A 20,993-nucleotide genomic window follows, 5' to 3' on the forward strand; every position below is an offset into this window, starting at 1 on the left:
CCCTCCACCCCCCAGTCCCCCAGTCTCCTGAGGGCTTCCAACCAATGAAATGATCCATTCAAAATAAAAAAACAGCTAGGTGTTTATGATCATGAATTCAGTGTAAGGAAATAGCATTTGGTGGAGTTGTGTTGTATGTATGTGTTTATGGGATTTTTTAAAATTATAATAAAATGTAACATAAAGTTTACCATTTTTAACCACTATGAGTATATTGTTCAGTGGTATTAAGTACTTTCATGTATTGTGCAACTATCACTAGCATCCACCTCTAGAAATTTTTCATCTTCCATAATGGAAACTCCATATCCATTAAACACGAATTCCCCATTCCACCTTCCCCCAGTCCCTGGCAGCCACCATTCCACTTTTTGTCTCCATGGATATGACTGCTCTAAGTGCTTCATATCAACGACATCATATAGTATTTGTCCTTTTGCGACCAGCTCATCTCATGTGTGTATGTTTTGAAATGTGAAATATACCAGAGAGGGTGTATGAGCAGCTTTCTCTGAGGCTCATGGGCCTCAAAAGGATTTCCTGATGGGCACTGCTTGCTTTTTCACCTAAGAAAAAAAAGGTGCCCCAGTTTGACCCTTGATTATTAGAATTTCTTCTATATTGGAATTGACAAGGCATAACTGTCCTTCGAGAAGGTGTGAGGTGTTCTCAATTAAGTTTTAAAAGGAGAAATTTAGGAAACTTTTGTCCTCCAAGCAATTTGTTCTGCTAACTTTGTGGCTAAGTTACTAAGTTGCGCATGCACACACACACCCACACACACACACCCACACTGGTGGCAGAATTCTGGTGTGATTGCCGCTGCTGATGGCTGACATCACCTGTTCCATCTGGCTGCCTCTCATTTTGTCCACTTACATTGTCATGTTCCTGGGCATTGAGAACATTTAAGGTGCTTAATAAAGGGTGAACAATCATACCACAATTATTTTGTAAGAGGAAATTTGGAAGCTGGTGTTTATCCTGGTTCCTGTCATGACAAGGGCAAGAGGCAGGTGCAGGTATTTTTTTTTTAAAGGTCACATACCTTAGGTCATGAATCTGAGTCTTTGTCTTTTGGGACATGCATGGATACTCTAACGTGGAAGTTTGCATCAAAAGCAATGGCCTGGGTGTAATGCTTAGCACATGTTTTCCACGCTCATTATGTCAGTGAATTCATTTTTCTCCCCAAGATGTTGAGCCAGATGCTTCCACCTCAGGTTTTTGGGTTGCAGCTGTTATTGCTGGTGTTTAAACTAGGATGCCCTACCTCCCTCATTCCCCAGAAGTAGATGTGGTTAAAGGAGGAGTGGGTAGGGTAGTCTATTTGTGACCTTTGCTGAAAGTTTTGCCCAGGTATGAGAGACGTTGGTGGAAAAGGAGTAGGTCTGGAGTCAAAGGCGAGGTAGATGCCAACAGGAATTGGCACAGAGCCAGGTTTGAGAGTAGGAGCCATACTGGGCAAGGGGATGAGGGGCATGAGGAGGAGAAAGAGCCCCTCTACCCTCACCACAGTCCCATGTTCCTGATGTGTTGCAATTACACATTTGTGCTGGGGAGCTGTGTTCATTTCTTGTTGTTGCTGTAACAAATCACAAACTTAGTGACTTAAAACAATCCAAATTACTGGGCACAGTGGCTCACATCTGTAATCCCACTTTGAGAGGCTGAGGCAGGAGGATCACTTGAGCCCAGGAGCTTGAGACCAGCCTGGACAACATAGCAAGACCCCATCTCTATAAAAAATTTAAAAATTAGCCAGACCTGGTGATGTGTGCCTGCAGTCTTAGTGATTCAGGGAGCTAAGGTGGGAGGATTGCTTGAGCCTGGGAGTCGAGGGTGAAGTGAGCTGTGATGCACTACTGCACTCCAGCCTGTGACAAAGTGAGACTGTCTCAAAAAAAGAAAAAACAAATTTGTTATCATACAGTTTTGAGGGTCAGAAGTCTAACGTATGTCTCGGTGGACTAACATTGAGGTGTCAGCAGGGTAGCATTCCTGTTGGCTTCAGGGGAGAATCCCTTTCCTTGCCTCTTCCAGCTTCTGATGCTGCCTGTCTTCCTTGGCTCGTGGCCCCCTCTTCCATCTTCAGAGCCAGCCACGTAGTATCTTCCAGGCTCTCTCTGGCCTCTGCTTCCATCCTCACATCTCCTTCTGTGACTCTGAGCCTCCTGCCTCCCTCCTATAAGAACTCATGTGATTACCTTGGGCCCACCTGGATAATCCAAGATGGCTCCTTCATCTCAAGGTTCTTAATTTACGCGGGGCATGGAGGCTCACACCTGTAATTCCAGCACTTTGGGAGGTGGAGGCGGGCAGATCACTTGAGATCAGGAGTTTGAGACCAATTTGGCTAACATAGTGAAACCCTGTCTCTACTAAAAATATAAAAATTAGCTGGGCATGGTGGCCCAAGCCTGTAATCCCAGCTACTTGGGAGGCTGAGGCATGAGAATTACTTGAACCCGGGAGGCAAGAGGCTGCCGTAAGCCAAGATTGCACCACTGCACTCCAGCCTAGGTGACAGAGCGAGACTCCATCTCAAAAAAAAAAAAAAGATTCTTTTTTTTTTTTTTTAGACGGAGTCTGGCTCTGTTGCCCAGGTTGGAGTGCAGTGTCACGATCTCTGCTCACTGCAAGCTCTGCCTCCCAGGTTCATGCCTTTCTCCTGCCTCAGCCTCCAGAGTACTTGGGACTACAGGTGCCCGCCACCACGCCCGGCTAATTTTTGTGCTTTTAGTAGAGACGTGTTTTCACTGTGTTAGCCAGGATGGTCTCGATCTCTTGACCTCGTGATCCACCCGCCTCAGCCTCCCAAAGTGCTGGGATTACAGGCATGAGCAACCACGCCCGGCCAAAAGATTCTTAATTACATCTGCAAAGTCCCTTTTGCCATATGCAGTGACATACTCAGAGGTTCTGAGGATTAGGAGCTGGACATCTTTGGGGAATAATTATTCTGCCCACCCCAGGAGTAAGAGTGGGGAGACAGAAGACAGCACTGGAGTCATCCTCTGGGGAAAAAGTGAAAACCCAGCCAGTTCTCCTCATCCCCTCATCCAGGACTGTTTGGGGTCTGAGAGTGTTTCTAAAAATAGGGAGAAGATGGTGTGTGGATCTGATGGTGAGGCCAGAAGGGATGTGGGGAAGGGGAAGGGCTAGGAGGTGACTGTTGGAAATCTGTGAGGTCTTCAGGAGAAAGATGACACAGGTGCCCCTCAGCTGCCTGAAGCAAACTGGGAATTTCATTCACCCTTAGCCCATGCAGCCCGTGTGACCCACACACACCTCAAGGAAGCCCGAGATAGAGGCTTGATGAACACTCAGCTGATAATGAGATGAACATTTGGAAAACAGCAGTGAGGAGAGAACCCAAAACTGACTGAAAGTGAGTCACCTTTTTAAGCTGCACCCTCTGAGTGAGTCCTTCACAGGCGCCCACAGCAGCTCTCTGGAGAGGACGCCCCCACATCAGGGAGGCGTGGGCCTCAACACATGCTCTCAAGCCTCCACACTTCTGCTTCCTAAGTAGGTTGAAACCAACATTTCCAAAAATATGTTGTATGTATTAGTCACCATATGCCTAATATACATTCCTTCACCTCCCACCCCTTGACATTTTATTGGCAAGGATTAAGAATTTGAAGCTAACCTGGCCGGGTGCGGTGGCCCATGCCTGTAATCCCAGCCCTTTGGGAGGCTGAGGCGGGTGGATCACGAGGTCAGGAGTTCAAGACCAGCCTGAACAAAATGGTGAAACCCCATCTTTACCAAAAATTCAAAAATTAACCAGGCGTGGTGACAGATGCCTGTAATCCCAGCTACTCAGGAGGCTGAGGCAGGAGAATCGCTTGAACCTGGGAGGCAGAGGTTGCAGTGAGCTGAGATCACACCACCGTACTCCAGCCTGGGTGACAGAGCGAGACTCTGTCCCAAAAAAAAAAAAAAAAAAAAGAATTTGTGGATCTCTCTTGGCCTTTGGGTCTGTGATGAGCCAGTAGGCCCCCTCTTACTCCCCTTAGGAGGGATATTAAGAAGAATACTTAAGAAGTAGTTAATACCTCTGGAGACCCTTGAATTTAGAAAACTAAGAGGCAAGTGTTTACTTTTCTCTGTGGGGCCTCCAGGCTGGTGGCTGCTTGTATGGGAGTCTTGTCATAGCTTTTGTTTATAAATTTTGCATTGGTTTGCTTGATCTTTAACATCACTTTACTCAATAAATATGCATCTAAATAAAATTGTTTTAAATTTTATTACTTATTTATTTATTTTGAGTTGGAATCTCACTCTGTCGCCCAGGCTGGCGCGATCTCAGTTCACTGCAAGCTCTGCCTCGCCCAGGCTGGTGCGATCTCAGTTCACTGCAAGCTCTGCCTCCGGGGCTCATGCCATTCTCCTGCCTCAGCATCCCGAGTAGCTGAGAATACAGGTGCCCACCATCACGCCCGGCTAATTGTTTGTATTTTAAGTAGAGACAGGTTTTTACCATGTTAGCCAGGATGGTCTTGATCTCCTGACCTCGTGATCTGTCTCAGCCTCCCAAAGTTCTGGGATTACAGGCTTGAGCCATTGTGCCAGGCCCAAATTTTATTTTTTTAATTGACAAATATATATTGTATATATGTATGGTGTACAATATGATGTTTTAAAATATGTATATATTGTGAAATGGCTAAAGCAAGCCAATCAACATGCATTACCTCATATATGTACCATTTTTGTGATGAAAACACTTAAAATGTACTCAGTAATTTTCTACTGCACAATACATTGTTATTAACTATAATCACCTCATTGTACAATAATCTCCTGAATTTATGCCTCCTGTCTAACTGAAATTTCTGCACCTGTTGCCCAACAGGAGACTTAAGTCAGGGTACAGGCAGACAGCATCACATCTTTAAACAGCTGGTGCCTGTTTTCTCCAGAATGGGTTTCATTTGTAAACAATACTTGTCTACTAAATATAAATACTTGAGTAAAACATTTAGGACTGGCTGTAGATATGCATGACTGGCTAGATCATTGATTACTTGGACAACTGTTTCTGCTTTCAGACTAGAGAGCTCTTTTATGGGAATAAATCTGAGTTTGGAGCTAGCAGTTGGAAACTTCTGGCTAATTCTGTTGATTTCTGCCCTCTTAGATGCTTACAGACTCCCATCACATGGGTCTACTGTAGAGAATTCCCAGGGGGGTGATGGACTTATTGAGTTGAATGGCAGCTTTCCTAACTGGAGGCTATTACCAGTATGTAGTGGGGCCCCTGCAGAGGGCCCATCTGCTCATCTCTCCTGACCCAGAATTTCAATGAGAAGGTGTGTGGAAGCCAAGCTTTCACTTCTTGATCCTGAGCGAGACTTATTTTAGGCTCAAGACCACATTTCCATTTTGTAATCTCATCATCTGCATACACAGTATTTAGCAAGGATTCACAATAGGTCAGGCCCTGAATGAAAGAAAAATAAGTTGTGATTTCTGCCTCTAAGGAAATGACCTTTTAAAGGTAAAAGAGAGAAGTTGAAAACATACGTGAATTGTTTCATAGGACAAGTCACTTTGCCCTTTACTTTCTCTCCTTTTTCCTTTTTTCTTTTTTTTTTTTCACGTTCTGGGATACACGTACGGAACATTCAGGTTTGTTACATAGGTGTATGTGTGTGTCATGATGGTTTGCTGCACCTACTTTCTTATTTTCTAAAAATGGAAGATAATAAAACTGACCCTCCTCAAGTATTTACTAGTATGAATACAGAGTTCATTGTTCAATAATTTGAAATGAGCTGTGAATGAAAACGTGATGTAATTGGCCCAAGACACACGTGGCTGAAGGCTGGCTGGGAATATTTTCCTGATTAACTTTGCATCCAATGTCCTGGGAGTTTCTTCTCCAAAGGTCTACCCTGGATCTTCTTTGACCTTTACTTCCATCCAGGGTAGTGTATTCAGGACAGCACAGCTAACTGTCTACAAAGTGGGGAAGACTTTATTGAAAGAAAAAATACAGGGAGAGCCGGGCACAGTGGCTCAAGCTTGTAATCCCAGCACTTTGGGAGGCTGATATGGGCGGATCACGAGATCAAGAGATCAAGACCATCGTGGCCAACACAGTGAAACCCCATCTCTACTAAAAATACAAAAATTAGCTGGGCGTGGTGGTGCATGCATGTAGTCCCAGCTACTCAGGAGGCTGAGGCAGGAGAATCGTTTGAACCCAGGAGGCAGAGGTTGCAGTGAGCCAAGATCGCCCCATTGCTCTCCAGTCTGGTGACAGAGTGAGACTCCATCTCAAAAAAAAAAAAAAAGAAAAGAAAAGAAATACAGAGGACTATTACCTATGAAAAGTAGGCATGTACTAGTCTTGCTGGTCATTTTAGCTAGACTAAACATCTCATAATAATTGTGATTTGACATACGTCCTTACTGCGACCTTCTAACTCTGAACCCAACATTTTCCTGCCCCCTAAATAAACCTTGTTTAGTGAAGAGAAAAGAAGCAAGAAAATAGGAGTTGATCAGTGATATCTGAGATAAAATTTAAGATAAATAGGACAGCCAGGCAAAGAATAGGGCAAAGATTAGAGTTAGGGCTGTTTACTGGCAAGGAAGCCATGGAGCAATCTCTGTTCATTTGAGGTTGGGTTTTAGCCCCAAGGGATTGTATTAATTAGGATTACATCGGATGGCAGGTAATAGAAAATTATGTTATATTGGTTTAACCAGATAGAAGTTTTGTTTTTCTCATGTAATACAAAGTCTAGGGGTAGGAAGCCCAGGATTACTATGATTTTGCCATGACATGATGCCAGCAGGAATTAGTTTAGCTTTCATCCTCAGGTTTATCACCTCATGGTCTCAAAATGGCTGCATGCTTCAGTGTCATGTACAAGTTCCAGGCAGAAAGAATTAGGCAGGCAGGGAAAAATACAATGTGCCAATGGAGACACCTCCCTTTAAAGAGCCTTCTGAGATGTCTTACCTAGTAATTTCTACTCATACCTCATTAGTCACTATTGTGTTATACAGCTGCCCATCTGTGAGAGGGTCTACATGTAGTAACAGCATAAATAAAACCTGGGTTCTGTTATAAGGAAGAAGGGGAGATTAAATATTTGATAGGCAACCAGCAGTGGTTGCAATAGCGACATAAAAAAAACAACAGAAAACCTTACATTCATGTTTATATTGCAGTCACATTAATTAATTAATTTCATCCCCTTTAAATGCAAGGTGGTGAATGGGCAGTCATCCTTTTTTAATAAAAGATGTACCAAATGTCAGAAGCAATCTGACATGTCCAAGATCGTCCGAAATACAATCCAATACCAGTATGAAGTCCACAACCTTTATAATACATCATGCTACTTAAGAGTTCTGATCTATACAGGAGGTCGTGGACATCCAAGAAGAGCATGTTTCAGGACTTTGTGAAACTCCATATTTAGGATAAGACTATAACATGTCACTTCCCTAATAGTGTAGGAGGAAAGAAGAGATAAGAAAAGAATAACAAAACCTCTTGGAGATAGATGTTAAGCTTCCAAGTAGGTTCATTCGCTATCGCTAATAGTTATTAGTAACAGTAGACCCAGGTGCAGTGGCTTACACCTATAATCCTAGCTACTTGAAGGTTGAGGCAGGAATATTGCTTGAGGCAAAAAGTTCAAGACCAGCCTGGGCAACATAGAGGGACCCTCATCTCTGAAAAAGATTTTAATTTTTTTTTTTTTTTTTTTTTTTTTTTTTTTAGCCAGGCATGGTGGCATGCACCTGTAGTCCCAGCTACTTGGGAGGCTGAGGCAGGAGAATTGCTTGATCCCAGGAGTTCACCACTGCAGTGAGGTATAATTGTGGCACAGCACTACAGCCTGGGTGACAGAGCAAGACCCGCATCTCTGAAAAAAAATAAAATACGATAACATTAAGCTAATACTCGTTAAGCCCTTTGTTGTTTATGGGCATTGCCTCATTTCACCTTCTTACCAGCACTCTGAGTTAAGCACTATTACTATTGTCTTTCTTTTACAGGGGAGGACATGAAAGTTCAGAGAGGTTAACCAAACATGCCCACTGTCTTACAGCTAGTATGCAGCAGAGCTAGAACTCTAACCTCAAGCTTCTCTAACCCCAGCACCTAAATATCAAACCTAACTTCCTTTCTACTGCTTTCCATGAGCTCTGACTCACTCTTGCAGAGCAGCCTTACAGAGAATAGAATTCCAATTTGGACCTCAACAACATTATGAATTATTACATCCCATGTTTTATCAAGGTTGTTCATTGGCACTGTAAACTGTAGAAATTAAATCTGCACATTCTAAGAGTCTTCTGTATTTAAACTCTTTTAGCCCTGCCTCTGATGCCAAATTCCTAATGACTACACAGTTCATTGCAGTTGGTCTCATCCTGTAGACTTTTCTCTGGTCTACTTCCTGTGGAGTGGAGTTTGCTATCATGGCTTGGCTGTCATTAATGTGATGAATGTAATTATCCCTTTGAGCCATTTCTATTAAGATTCTGGTCTTGAGTTGGCAAAATGGAATTTAATCTTCTTGAATATGGGGTAAGGGAGAGTCCTGGGGGCTTCTGTGGCACTCCAGAGCTTAGGCCTGCAAAGAAGTCTTAGTATTGAGGCCAGTGACGCAGTCTGAAATCCCAGATCTTAAAGCTGGAAGAGGGGATGTGGCCCAGTCCCTGACAGACCAGGCAGGTAAGGCATAATTAGCTCCATTTCAAAGGTAAGGTGACTGAGGCTTGAGAGCTTAAATGAAACAAGGGTCATACAGCTGGTTTCAGAGCTCAATTCTATCCCCCCAGGGAGAAGGAAGAATGGAGTGACTCATTTCCTCACCAAACAGGAACCTGTACATTGTTTGGACAGAACTTTACGTCTATCCAGGCTCTGTTATTCTGACAGAGAATGACACAGCCTATTCTTCTCTGGAGCCAATTTTCAAAATTAGCAAGGAAGCTGTCACTGTCACATCTCTTTCATATGTCAGTGCAGTCAAGATGGTGATGGGTGAAATGTTTTAAATCGTACTCTAAATATACACACAGTGCTGGAGGAAGGTGGGGTTGGTTCATATTTCAGCCACTGAATATCTGAATGCTTGCTTTAAGCTCAGCTCTCCAGGCTGCTCCAAAGATGGGAATTTCTCACAGTGTCGCTATAGCAAACTGGAGGGCAGCTTTTCATTATTTAATTATTCACACCGTGGGGTCTTAATGTGTCATGCTCATGCCCTCTTCCAACACATTTTAACTCCCAGCCTGTCTGCTCCCAGCCAGTGATGTAAATGTACCAGCTGCTTCCCAAGAACCAGTCCGCATCCTGCAGGAGGGGCTGGTTCCTTTCCTGGGCATCAGCTTGCCTGCTCTTAGCCTAAGCTCTCTCGCCAACCGTGGTGGCTCCTTGCGTTCCTACATCCTCTCATCTGAGAATCAGAGAGCATAATCTTCTTACGGGCCCGTGATTTATTAACGTGGCTTAATCTAAAGGTTCTCAGTCAAATTCTTTGTGATCTACTGATTGTGGGGGCATGGCAAGGTTTGCTTAAAGGAGCTTGGCTGGTTTGGGCCCTTGTAGCTGACAGAAGGTGACCAGTGAGAAGGCAGCACACTGCTCGGAGAATGAAGGCGCTTCTGTTGCTGGTCTTGCCTTGGCTCAGTCCTGCTAACTACATTGACAATGTGGGCAACCTGCACTTCCTGTATTCAGAACTGTGAGTCCCCTCTCTGTCCGTGCCTGTGTGTTTATGTGCCTAGTATGTTGGGGGTGGGACCCGAGTCCATTCCCTAGCTGATATATCCATTTAGAGGAATAAATTCCACACACACTAGATGCACTTGGACAAAGCCAGCAGTTTAAAGCGGCATGCTTAGCTGTCTGTGACTTGACAAAAAAGCCCCATATTAACAGATGCAGTACTTTCTCAACAAGGCATTTTTTTTTCCTGCTTCAGTGCCAATGCTGCTTTTTTGGGGTACTCTTTTTCCTCAATAGATGTAACTTCTCTTCCTTCCATAAATAGAACTGAAGAGCAGTTAAGAATAGAATTTGTATGCATAGATCTGCTGCCTCTGTTGGGTATTTATAATTGTAAGCAGGCATCGTCCCTTTATTAAGACAGTCTCTATACCTGAAAACGGGTATAGTATCAGTAAAAAAAGAACCCTATGTATAAAATGTATATAGCCATGTTATTTTTATTTTTGATGCTTTTGAAACCTATGGGATACAAAGAAACATGCCTTGAGCACCCATATTTCCATTGCCTTGATTTAATGGGTTAACATTTTGCCACATTTGCTTCATATGTTTCTTGCTGCGATGGTCTGGAGCAAATTGTAGCCATCATGACATATCACTCCTAAATACATCATTGTGCATCTCTGAAAAATAAAGACAATTTCCTACATGACCCATGTCCATTTTATGCAAGGAAATGCCTCATGTCACCAACCTCTAGTTATATTTTTCCAGCTCCTTTTATTAGTAAGCTTTGAATAAGGATTACAGACTGATGTGAACGACTTCTAGCAATCATATGAAAAGTGTTGCTGTGTGTGCCTTGTGTTTGGAACATTTGCAAAAAATGTATTCCTCCTTACGAACCTAACCAGAGGGGAAAAATAGCAAGAGTTGGCTTATGTGTAAATTACAGTCAGTGGGCAAATGAAAACAGAGACTTTAAATAGAGTTCACAAATCCCAGATCAGAAAAGCTTGTCTGGTCACATTAGATAGTGCTACCACCCATGACTATGTGGTGGTAGCCTGTGCCTCCTTTGTAATTAGCTGGACCAGCCAATTTGTCTAACACAGCGGGTGCCCTTTGATAAATAGAGCTAGGTTCTTGGAAGCGATCATTTGTTCTGCATTTCAGGATTATCTGGTCCCATCTTATTGGAATGTAACTCCAGGATCCAAGAGAAAGTATCTAGCTTAAATCTGAATCATGAGCATCTCTGAGGAAATAATGACCTTGCAGAAGCTTTTCTAGACAAACAGGCAATGGCAGAGATTATGAAAAGGCTCATTCCTCTCTCAATGGATGCTGAGGTTGGGATCTTTGAAATCCGGTGCCATGATATTCTTCCCTGCCCACGCATTCCCATCCGCTATCCTTCTTCCTTGCTATGTTGGTTTCCTAGGGCTGCTGTCACGAATTAACCCAAGTTGGGTGTCTTAAAACAACAGAAATTTATTCTCCCACAATTCTGGCATCCAGAAGCTTGAAATCAAGGTGTCAGCAAGGTCATGCTCCCTATGAAGGCTATAGGGGAGAATGCTTTCTTGCATTCTCTAGTTTTGTGGAGGGGGTCTGCAGGTGTTCCTTGGCTTCTGGCTGCATAACTCTACCTCTGCCTCCACCAGTCTGTACATGGCCTTCTCCTCAGTGTCCTCTTCAATTCTCTTTGCCTTCTCCTCTTCTTATAAGGAAACTTATCACTGGATTTAGGGCCTACTTGGATACTCCATGGTAATCTTATCTTGAGATCCTTAATTGCATCTACAAGACCCTTGTTCCAAATATGGTCACATTCACAGGTTCTGGGTAGACATCTTTTGGGGGCCACCACTCCACTGACTACAGATTCCTGCTATTCCTACACAAAGATTCCTGCTATTGAGGAATCTTTCCATTTGTTTACTTTCAGTTTTATAGCCTAATTGAAGGAAGGTCCTTATACCACTTAATAATTTTCTCTTCTACAAGTACATGAATCAAAGGCAACATTTTTGCTGAATAACTGAACGGACACAAGCAATCTATGAAAGTACGATGCTAGGGAATTGCCAGGATGGTGTTTCCACATTTATCTGACTTTCTTAGAAGCTTCCAATTGCTGTGTATGCTTTGTGAGAAAAGTCTGTGCAGCTGTTCCCTGATGCTACTGGAGATAATTAATCAGTGAATTAGTGACACATTTCAGGTACTGTCATGTACTCTAAGGAATCCAGACAATAAGAATTGAGGTATGGTACCTCCTCTCTAGGAGCTGACAGTCTAATTGAGAAGCTGAAATTTATTCACATAAGAGATATAAGCAATGATTCAAGGCAGATGGAAATAAGTCATTTATAAGTAGAGTAGGTAGTAAGTTGAGAGGAGGTAGAGATTGTCCACATTGGTGAAATTGATCAGGGAAAGCTTCCAGAGGAGTTGGGGGTTTAAGCTGGATCTTGAAGTGCTTAGAGGAATGAGGCATAAATGGGTAGAAAGAGAAAGTATTTCAGGGATGGTAAGTGGCACCAGCAAAAAGGTTAGGGGCTGGCTGTGGTTGTCACCAAAGCTTGAAAAACTATCATTTGGAACACTAAATAGGGCTGCTGGGCCAGTTTAGCACCCTCGGGAGCAGGAATGATGGGTGATGGCTGCAAGTCCAAGATGGAGGCCTTCTCTTACCTATTCTGGGCCATAGGATCCCAAAAGCAGGCAGAGCTTGGGGGATCTGCTGGGCTTCCTCCACCCTTTATCTGAACTTTGGATTCCTGGCACTGGGGGAAGCTTGCTCTGTATTCCTTGTGCTTCCAGGTGCACAGACCCTCCTGGATTTTCCTTCCTCTCTAACACCAATGCACTCTTGTGTTCCTGAGTTCATGCCCAGCTCAGACACTGGAACTAATCCAGTACATGGATTCAAATTTAGCATGTGGCCCAGGTTTCTCAAAGTCAAATGCCTACAGGAGAAGGCAGGAATTTTTTTTTTTGAGACAGAGTCTCGCTCTGTTGCCTAGGCTGGAGTGCAGTGGTACAATCTCAGCTAGCTGCAACCTCCACTTCCCGGGTTCAAGTGATTCTCCTGCCTCAGCCTCCCAAGTAGCTGGGATTACAGGCGCCCACCACCACACCCGGCTAATTTTTGTATTTTTAGTAAAGATGGGGTTTCACCATATTGGCCAGGCTGGTCTTGAACTCCTGACCTTGTGATCCACCCGCCTTGGCCTCCCAAAGTGCTGGGATTACAGGCGTGAGCCACCGTGCCCAGCCAGGAATTATTTTAAAATGTGTATCATTCAGGCATAACACAAAGGGAGGTGGTGAGGCCTCTGGCCAACTGCAGAATGAATATATAATGCCTGAAAGCATTCAAATTCAATTTAAAACAAAACAAAAACCCTGCGTCCAATTTAGCAGATCACTTAGGCATGCCTGGTTTGGTCTTGAGGGCCAATAGTTTACAATGACTTGGCCAAACCAACTCGTAATGTTGAGCCAAACACCTATTGACTCCAGTGGGAAAGACACCAGGTTCAAAAGGATGAAGAGCAGACCCAGAACTGGCAAATGAGACACTGGGTTTTACTGGGGACTTACATATAGGGGAGAGAGTCCAGTGGCAGCCGGCTGGGCAGGAGAACCCCCTTGCATATAGTCCAATGGTGAGAGCTGGACAGAACTGCAAACGCTTGCAAAAGGCATGCATTTTATATTCACTTGGGACCCTCTCCCTAACAGTCTCCACCTAGCAACCTTCACCCAAAACAAAGGACGTCATCAGTCTCCTATAAAGCCCACGTTTCCTGGGACAGGCTAGGGGCTAAGCTGTTTCTCATAGATAAGGAATGACCCTCCGGGTTGGCCACTTCCGGATTCCTTAGCTTGGAACTCCGAGCCACATGCAGGTGTGTCTGCTACACAGGGTCAGTCTCAGGGTATGCATAAGTTATTGCTATCAGGTGTGTTTATACCAGGGCCTTTCCTTCTTTAAATATGTTTATTGTCACCTGATGCCTTGACCTAGAGGACAGTGAATATGACAGAATAACCCTAAAACCAGAGTATTTGGTGTGGAGTCCCAATCCATAGATCAGGGCACAGGGAATCTAGGACAGCCCTCAGGTCTACAAAGAGCATGCCCTAAGGATGAATGACAGCGCTTTCTTTCCCCACATGCCCTCACCCGCAGACCTCCATGAACATTCTTTTTGAATTTCCTAGACCCCAAAAGGAATCTGGGAAAATAACTTTCAGCATCATGGGCATGAACATGGAAACAGCCTTCTCGTCTTTCTGGGCCTATATTTACAGCCCTGCATGTGGAGAGACTTGTAGATGAAAACTTTAGAACAGTGTAGGTTCTGAGGACCACCCAATCAGAAGTAGGGGCGTAGTTTGTTTTCAAAACACAGATTTGGAGGGCTCTAAATCAAACCTACTAAAATTAAAATCTTTGGGAGAAGGGGCCCATCCATTTTCATGCTTAAGCCTTCCAGGTGATTCTCATGAGGCCACCCCCTTTTCATTCTTGACAAGCTCCCCAGGGGATCCGTATGGGCACTACAGTTTAAGAACTCTTCACTCCAGCTGGAAAGCCAACTTACCCTGACTTTCCCTGTTGAAAATTATCACTCCTCTCTGTGTCCCCACTCAGTGCTATATGCATCAGGAACTTCTACCCTGTAAGTTCTGAGGAGATCTTGGGATGTAGTAATGTTCATGTGCCCAGCTTCTGCACAGCTCAGGGCAGAATTAAGTTAAACCAAATTAAATGAATTTGCCTCATATCTTGGCCAACTCCTAAATGTTGCAAGCTGTGATAAAGAAGACCCTGGTTGGTTTCTACGGAAGGGAATATTGACCTTGCTCATAATGATACAAGCTAGGCTCATCTCAGATGTTTCAGGATGCAGCACTCTACTTGAATAACTGGGATTGTCATTGTGCTGGTCAGTCATCTCCTGTGGCTTTTGTAACATTCCTTTAAATATTTAAGTCTTTTTTTTTTTTTTTTTTTTGAGATGAAGTCTGGCTCTGTTGCCCAGGCTGGAATACAATACAGTGGCATCATCTTGGCTCACTGCAACCTCCATCTCCCGGGTTCAAGCAATTCTTCTGTCTCAGCCTCCAGAGTAGCTGGGACTACAGGCACCTGCCACTACGTCTGGCTAATTTTTTTATTTTTAGTAGAGATGGGGTTTCACCATATTGGTCAGGCTGGTCTCGAACTCCTGACCTCAGGTGATCCACCCACCTCGGCCTCCCAAAGTGCTGGGATTACAGGCGTGAGCCACTGCACCCAGCCTAAATATTTAAGTTTAACAAAAATCCAAGAAAAAAACTTAGAATTTGGTGGAGTGGTGCTAGTACTGGTGGTGCAATTCGTTCTCCACACACCAAACCCTCATGAGCTAGTTACAGAAAAGTGGAGTTTTTTCATCTCCTTCCCACTTTAAAAACTGTTAGTTCCTATCATCCTTGAAAATTATTCTCATGTTTGTGCCATATTCTGACGGTGTGACCTGCTCTTGCCTGTGGTACAAAGTCTGAGTGAGCTTTGAGTGGATGCACAGTTAGTTTGGGACTCGCTTTTCAAAGTACCTGCCCTTCATTTTAGGAAGACAGTTATCAACAAGACAGCTAGGCGGGGTCACTGGAGGATGACAAGTCCTGGAAACTAGTGCCACTAGCTGTGTGAGTGACTTCCCAGGAAGCCAGAAAATGCTGTGGTCTTTCTAGCTTAGAGTCAAATATTTTTGGCTTGTAAGTGGAATCACTAGGAACAATATTCACAATAGAATCTGGAGAGAAAATTATACTTTATTTTCTTATCTCTATAGAGATAGTAGTACTAAGTGGGGATAGTACAAAATTCCCACTGGAGTTTTGTACTCCAGAGATTAAAATGAGAAATTCCAATTTTGAAACCTAAATCATCTAAGGCTATGGAAGTGTTACTGGTGGCAAATCTGTAGCAACCTCAATTCTTAACACCTCAGAAGAAAGAATTTTTAACCAAGGGGCATAAGGCAGGGTGAGAGGCCAAGGCAAGTTTTTGAGCAGGAGTGAAAAGTGTATTAAAAAGCTTTAGAGCAGGAACAAAAGGAAATTCACTTAGAAGAGGGCCAAGCGGGTGACTTGAGATCAGCTGGGTGGTTTGACCTTTGACTTGGGGTTTCATATGTTGGCATGCTTCCAGGGGGGTTCATCTCTTCTCCCCTGATTCTTCCCTTGGAGTGGGCTGTCTGCATCCACAGTGGCATTCAGGCACTTGCGGGGTGAGCATGCGCAGTGTGTTTACTGAAGTTGTGTGTGTGCTCACTTGAGGGCTTTTTCTCCTTATCAGTCGAGGATTCATATACCAGTTAAACTCTGTCATTTTGCCTCTTAGTGCGCATGCTTAAGTCCACTCACCCAACTCCTGAGATCTTACTAGGAAGCTGATCACCAGTTTCAGGTGTTTTCTATTTATTGGGAAACTGCCTGGCCCTGGCTTCAACCAATGATTATTTTAGAGAGACAATTAACAACTGCCTGACCATCACCTGATGGTTGCCTGACATTCCATTCCTCATTGTGGGGAGGGTGGCCTTGCCTGCTCATGTGTGTCTAACTACCTACTGTAACAAAAGGATGAAGTCTCAGGGAGAAACTGCCAAGAGCGGTAGGAGTTATGGGCAGCTTTATGTATGCCCTTCCTGCAAAATGTGGTAGGCCCCAGGAGTCAGAGCCACAGAACACACCAAGCTCTTAGAACCAAGGATTCCAACCACCAACCACCTCCTAGGTTAACTGACTCTAACCTAACCTGCAACATACACTTCTGACAAACTGTACAGACTTCATGCAACAAGAACATTCATTTTTGGGCTCACAGGCCCAAAGAGAACTTTAAATCAAACCCAGCTGGGCGTTCCAGGCTTTCAAGTGGGGAGGTCGCTTGCCTCCATTTTCTGTATCTATTTCCATCTACCCATTAAGCCCTGGTCTGGCTTTTCAGTATCCCCTTCTCTAGGTCAAGGCTGTGTGGCAAGACCACCCTTAGTAGCTCCTTTTCCTGCCTACTGACTTCAGTCAGACCTGGGCCAGGTATTGGGCCATGAACTCCATGACCTACGGAAGTGCCTTTTTTAAAAAGCTTTTTACTAATGGAGATCCACACAGAAAGGTCCAGATGATTATGGTTGGATTTTTTCTGGGGTGAATGAGTCGGGGGTGAGTGGAATACAGTGGATTGCCTTAGCATCCATTTCCTCCCCACTTCATTTTCACTGTGTTAGCCATTCCCAACACTTTCAAAGTTCAAACCAACAGGGTGAGCTTTGTGGATTTGCCAGCAAATGTTTTCCAAATTGAGTCTCCGAGAATTTGTTTCTTTCTTATCGAAATTGAAAAGGGGAAAAAAAATGTTGCTGATCCCTGGATTTGTCTTGTCCTGTGTTTTGAGCATCTGAAGTAGAATTTGGATGAGGACCTGGAAGGAAGGAAGTAGAGTTTATAGAGGAAATGGGGTATGTTGGAGAAATCATATTCCAACAGGAACAAGATCCAGTCTTGGGGCAAAGCCAGGGCCCATTTGGGCTCAATGACTCTCGAAGCATTTCAGTTCAGCACATGTTTAACAGGGCATTTTTCCTTGAATTTTTAGACTTGTGTATTTTGAAGGAAATTGAAGCCTCATGGCCCTCATTCATTTACATTGAACTCACCAAAATCTTGTTTTGGAATGATTCTTTGATGTCCAAAGAGCATTGTGATCCTGTTTCATGGTCTTATTTTTCCCCCCTTTGAGAATTAGCAAATTCTTTTTTGCCAGCAGTAAAGCCACTCCAGTTCCAAGCTGTTCACTCCCTGGTCCAAAGTGTTCTCCTCCTAGGGAGGTTACCCTAAACAAAACCCAGCAGTTTCAAGATGCCACTCTGATGCTTGGCAAATTGTGCTTGTCTTTCTAGTTCCATGACTATGTCAGGCAGATAAGAGGCAAAGTTGGGATGTCTGTAAGAATCTCACTGACCGCTTCATGCTTGGTTGACTTATTTTCTTCATTTTAACTTATAATGGAAAACTACAAACAATATAAAAGGAGAGAAAAGATTATAATAAAACTCCATGTGCCCTATACCCATCTTCAGCAATTGTGAATTCAAGGCCATCTTATCGATATCTTCTTTAACTGTTTTTGAAGCACATCTCAGATGATAATGTCATTTCATCTGCAAGCATTTCAGCACCTATCTCTAAAGATGGATTCTTAAGAAATGTGACCACAATACTAATATCACACCAAAAACAACCATAATTCTTTAATAACAAATATCTAGTTTGTTTGAATCATGAGCTAAATACAATCTACACATTGCAATTAGTTGCCACATCTCTTACGTTTCTTTCATCCTCCTCCTCTTCTTCTCCGTTCTTCATCCTCTGCTGATACAAAGGAGCTCTTGAAGTAAATTCTGAGGAATATAGCTTTGGCAAATTCCAAATACTGGGCTAGTAACTGAAAAAGAGAAAAATAAAACAATGATTTTAATTTACTGTCCAAGTTGAAAGAAATGTAAGAAAGCAAAGGTCCAAAACATTGAGCATTGAAGTCTATGAATATAACTACAATTTTACCCAAGATGAGTGTCTTTTATGACCTTGTTGCCCAGAAGATTTAAGGGGAGAATATATTTTTTTTTTTTTACTTTTATTTTAGGTTTGGGGGGTACATGTCAAGGTTTGTTACATAGGTAAACACGTCATGGGGGTTTGTACATATTATTTCATCACATAGGTATTAAGCCCAGTACCCAATAGTTATCCTTTCTGTTCCTCCCCCTCCTCCTACCCTCCACCTTCAAGTAGACCCCAGTGTCGGTCATTTCCTTCTTTGTGTTCAGAAGTTCTTACCATTCAGTTCCCACTTAGCTATGCAGCATTTGGTTTTCTGTTCCTGCATTAGTCTGCTAAGGATAGTAGCCTCCAGCTCCATCCATGTTCCTGCAAAAGACATGATCTTGTTCTTTTTTATGGCTGCATAGTATTCTATGGTATATCTATACCACATTTTCATTACCCAGACTGTCATTGATGGGCATTTAGTTTGATTCCATATCTTTGCTATTGTGAATAGTGCTGCAAAGAACATTTGCGTGCATATGTCTTTATAGTAGAATGAATTATATTCCTCTGGGTTTATACCCAGTAATGGGATTGCTGGGTGGGATGGTAGTTCTTCTTTTAGCTCTTTGAGGAATTGCCATACTGCTTTCCAGAATGGTTGATTTAATATACACTCCTGCCAACAGTGTATAAGTGTTCTAACGGGAGAACTTTAAGAGACTGGAGAAATATCTCCACAGGGCAATAATCTTGCAACTTCTTGATCACAGACCTATATCAATCAATAAATTTCTCCATTGCTTGTCTTATGTATAGTTTCTATATAAAATTATACACATATACTACTACATTAATATGTCCATGATAAAACAGGCACAAAAACATTGTTAAAGAATAAAAAAATATACCTAAGAGTTCTATGACAATCTGCCCACTTTCAGGGCTCATTGGTAAAACAACATCTTCAAAGTAAATGGAGGAAAATTGCTTACTGCCAGTCTGTGGGGTTGGTCTTGGAAGGACTGGGGCAGGAAATGGTCTACTTCTGCAGGCCAAATAAAACTTGGCAGGCCAAGGAAGCAGACATCCTTTTCTCATAGTCATATTTCCCCCAACTTTTTTTTTTTTTTTAACCATCACTCCTTCTGTGTGCTCATGTGGCCCCACTCCCTTCCAGGTTTCTCTGAGGCCCACCACCCCCAAGCACACCTGCTTTCATTAACACCAAGATTGGAACTGGAGGATCCAGGTTTATGAAACTTGAAATGTTCAGAATTTGGGTCCTCTTTTTAAAAAGGAAGGTAAAATTGTGAATTCACAACTGGTAGGTCCCCGTCAGGTTCTTGGAAAGGCACATGCATGCCAGGACCCCCGAACCATACTCATCAGCCTTACAGTCATCATCTCTCCCATGGGAGCTCTGAGGTACCAAATTCACCTTCCTTTCTTTCTGACTCCTTCTTCTTATTCTCTCATATTTTCCGGTAGAGCCAGCTCTGGGAATTCTGGTACCCTTCTAAGCCCACTTCTCCCATGTTTAACTCTTGCATACCCAGAGCTGGAGCTGTCTTCCTGGTTGCCCCATGAGCCAAGAACGTACCTGTGAGCCCTTCCCCACTTTCTTCCTTTGTTAGCAGCTCTACCCAGAACAGTAGGGGAGGGAGAGGCCAGGGACCCCAGAAACAAGTCCACTTGTCATCCCAAGGACTGTAATCCAGTAGCTCTCTGCTGAAGGTGAGATGACCTAGTGATTCAAGGCACATGCTCTGGAGTCAGACTGACCCCAGTTCCTATATAGTCTCTGCTAGCTGGGCAAACTTGGGCAGGTTACTTAGCTTCTCTGAGCTTTTCTCACCTATAAATGGGAATAACACTTACCTCACAGGCTGTTGTGAGATTATGTAAAGCATTTAATATAGTGCCTGGTACATAGGAAACCCTTAACTTGTGGATTTTATCATGAATAATGGAGGGAGTTAGAATATATTTCATCAATTCTAAGACATACTTCTTAATGTCTCCTGAAAGCAGATTCCATCTTAGAATTGACAACACCATGCAAAGATAATTGGCAGTGTCTATCTTTCTTGGTTATCTGTAAAAATAATGGTGTGCCTTACAATAGACATAGTCTTCGATTTGATATAATTTGGTAACAACTAACTTTATCCACAGTGAGCACAGGTGACTGAGATCAAGAAACTGGAGTTGCTGCAACCATAGTCTCTTCCTCCCTCTCACTGCAGAGGCAGGGAAATGGCTGACTTGAGCTGAGAAAGGGGTAACTAGCTTAGGGGAAAGTCCATGGAGAGAGGCCTGAGCTACTTGTCAGTGGCTGAGACCTCGCCTCCCACACAGCTCTGCCTCCACAAGTGGCTTGGTCTTTACCACATCTGCCAGTCTCTTAACTCTGCCCCCGACTCCCTCCCCAGCAGTCATTCCTCAGCTATTTAGCTCCTTGCTGCCCTCACACTGCAGCTCCTCTTTCCTATTTTCCTCCTTCCCCCGTTTGAAGAGGAAGACTGAATCCAGCTTGTTGCTTGGCTGGTGGTGTCTGTGGCCCAGAACCATAAATTTTTGAGAGCTGAAGGAGAGCTTGGAGATGATTTAGTCTAATCCCCCTATTTTATAGATGAAGAAACTAAGGCCTAATAAT

General features: G+C 43.4%; 1 protein-coding gene across 3 annotated transcripts in view; it reads left to right on the forward strand.

Annotated features, from left to right (window-relative positions):
• The window catches only part of LNX1 (ligand of numb-protein X 1), a 219,476-nt gene that overhangs the window by 97,167 nt on the left and 101,316 nt on the right, over positions 1-20,993 (forward strand). Inside the window, exon 1 of one of the 3 annotated variants that reach the window (XM_054486176.2) lies at positions 9,346-9,728. The exons of the other annotated variants lie outside the window; for them this stretch is intronic. Coding sequence (XP_054342151.1) covers positions 9,637-9,728 — 92 coding nt within the window. The 5' untranslated portion in view covers positions 9,346-9,636. Of the gene's footprint in view, positions 1-9,345; positions 9,729-20,993 lie in introns of those variants that run through there. 3 annotated transcript variants of the gene reach the window in all.

The sequence above is a fragment of the Pongo pygmaeus genome, chromosome 3 (genome assembly GCF_028885625.2).
Source record: "Pongo pygmaeus isolate AG05252 chromosome 3, NHGRI_mPonPyg2-v2.0_pri, whole genome shotgun sequence".
In the NCBI taxonomy this organism is placed as follows: domain Eukaryota; kingdom Metazoa; phylum Chordata; class Mammalia; order Primates; family Hominidae; genus Pongo; species Pongo pygmaeus.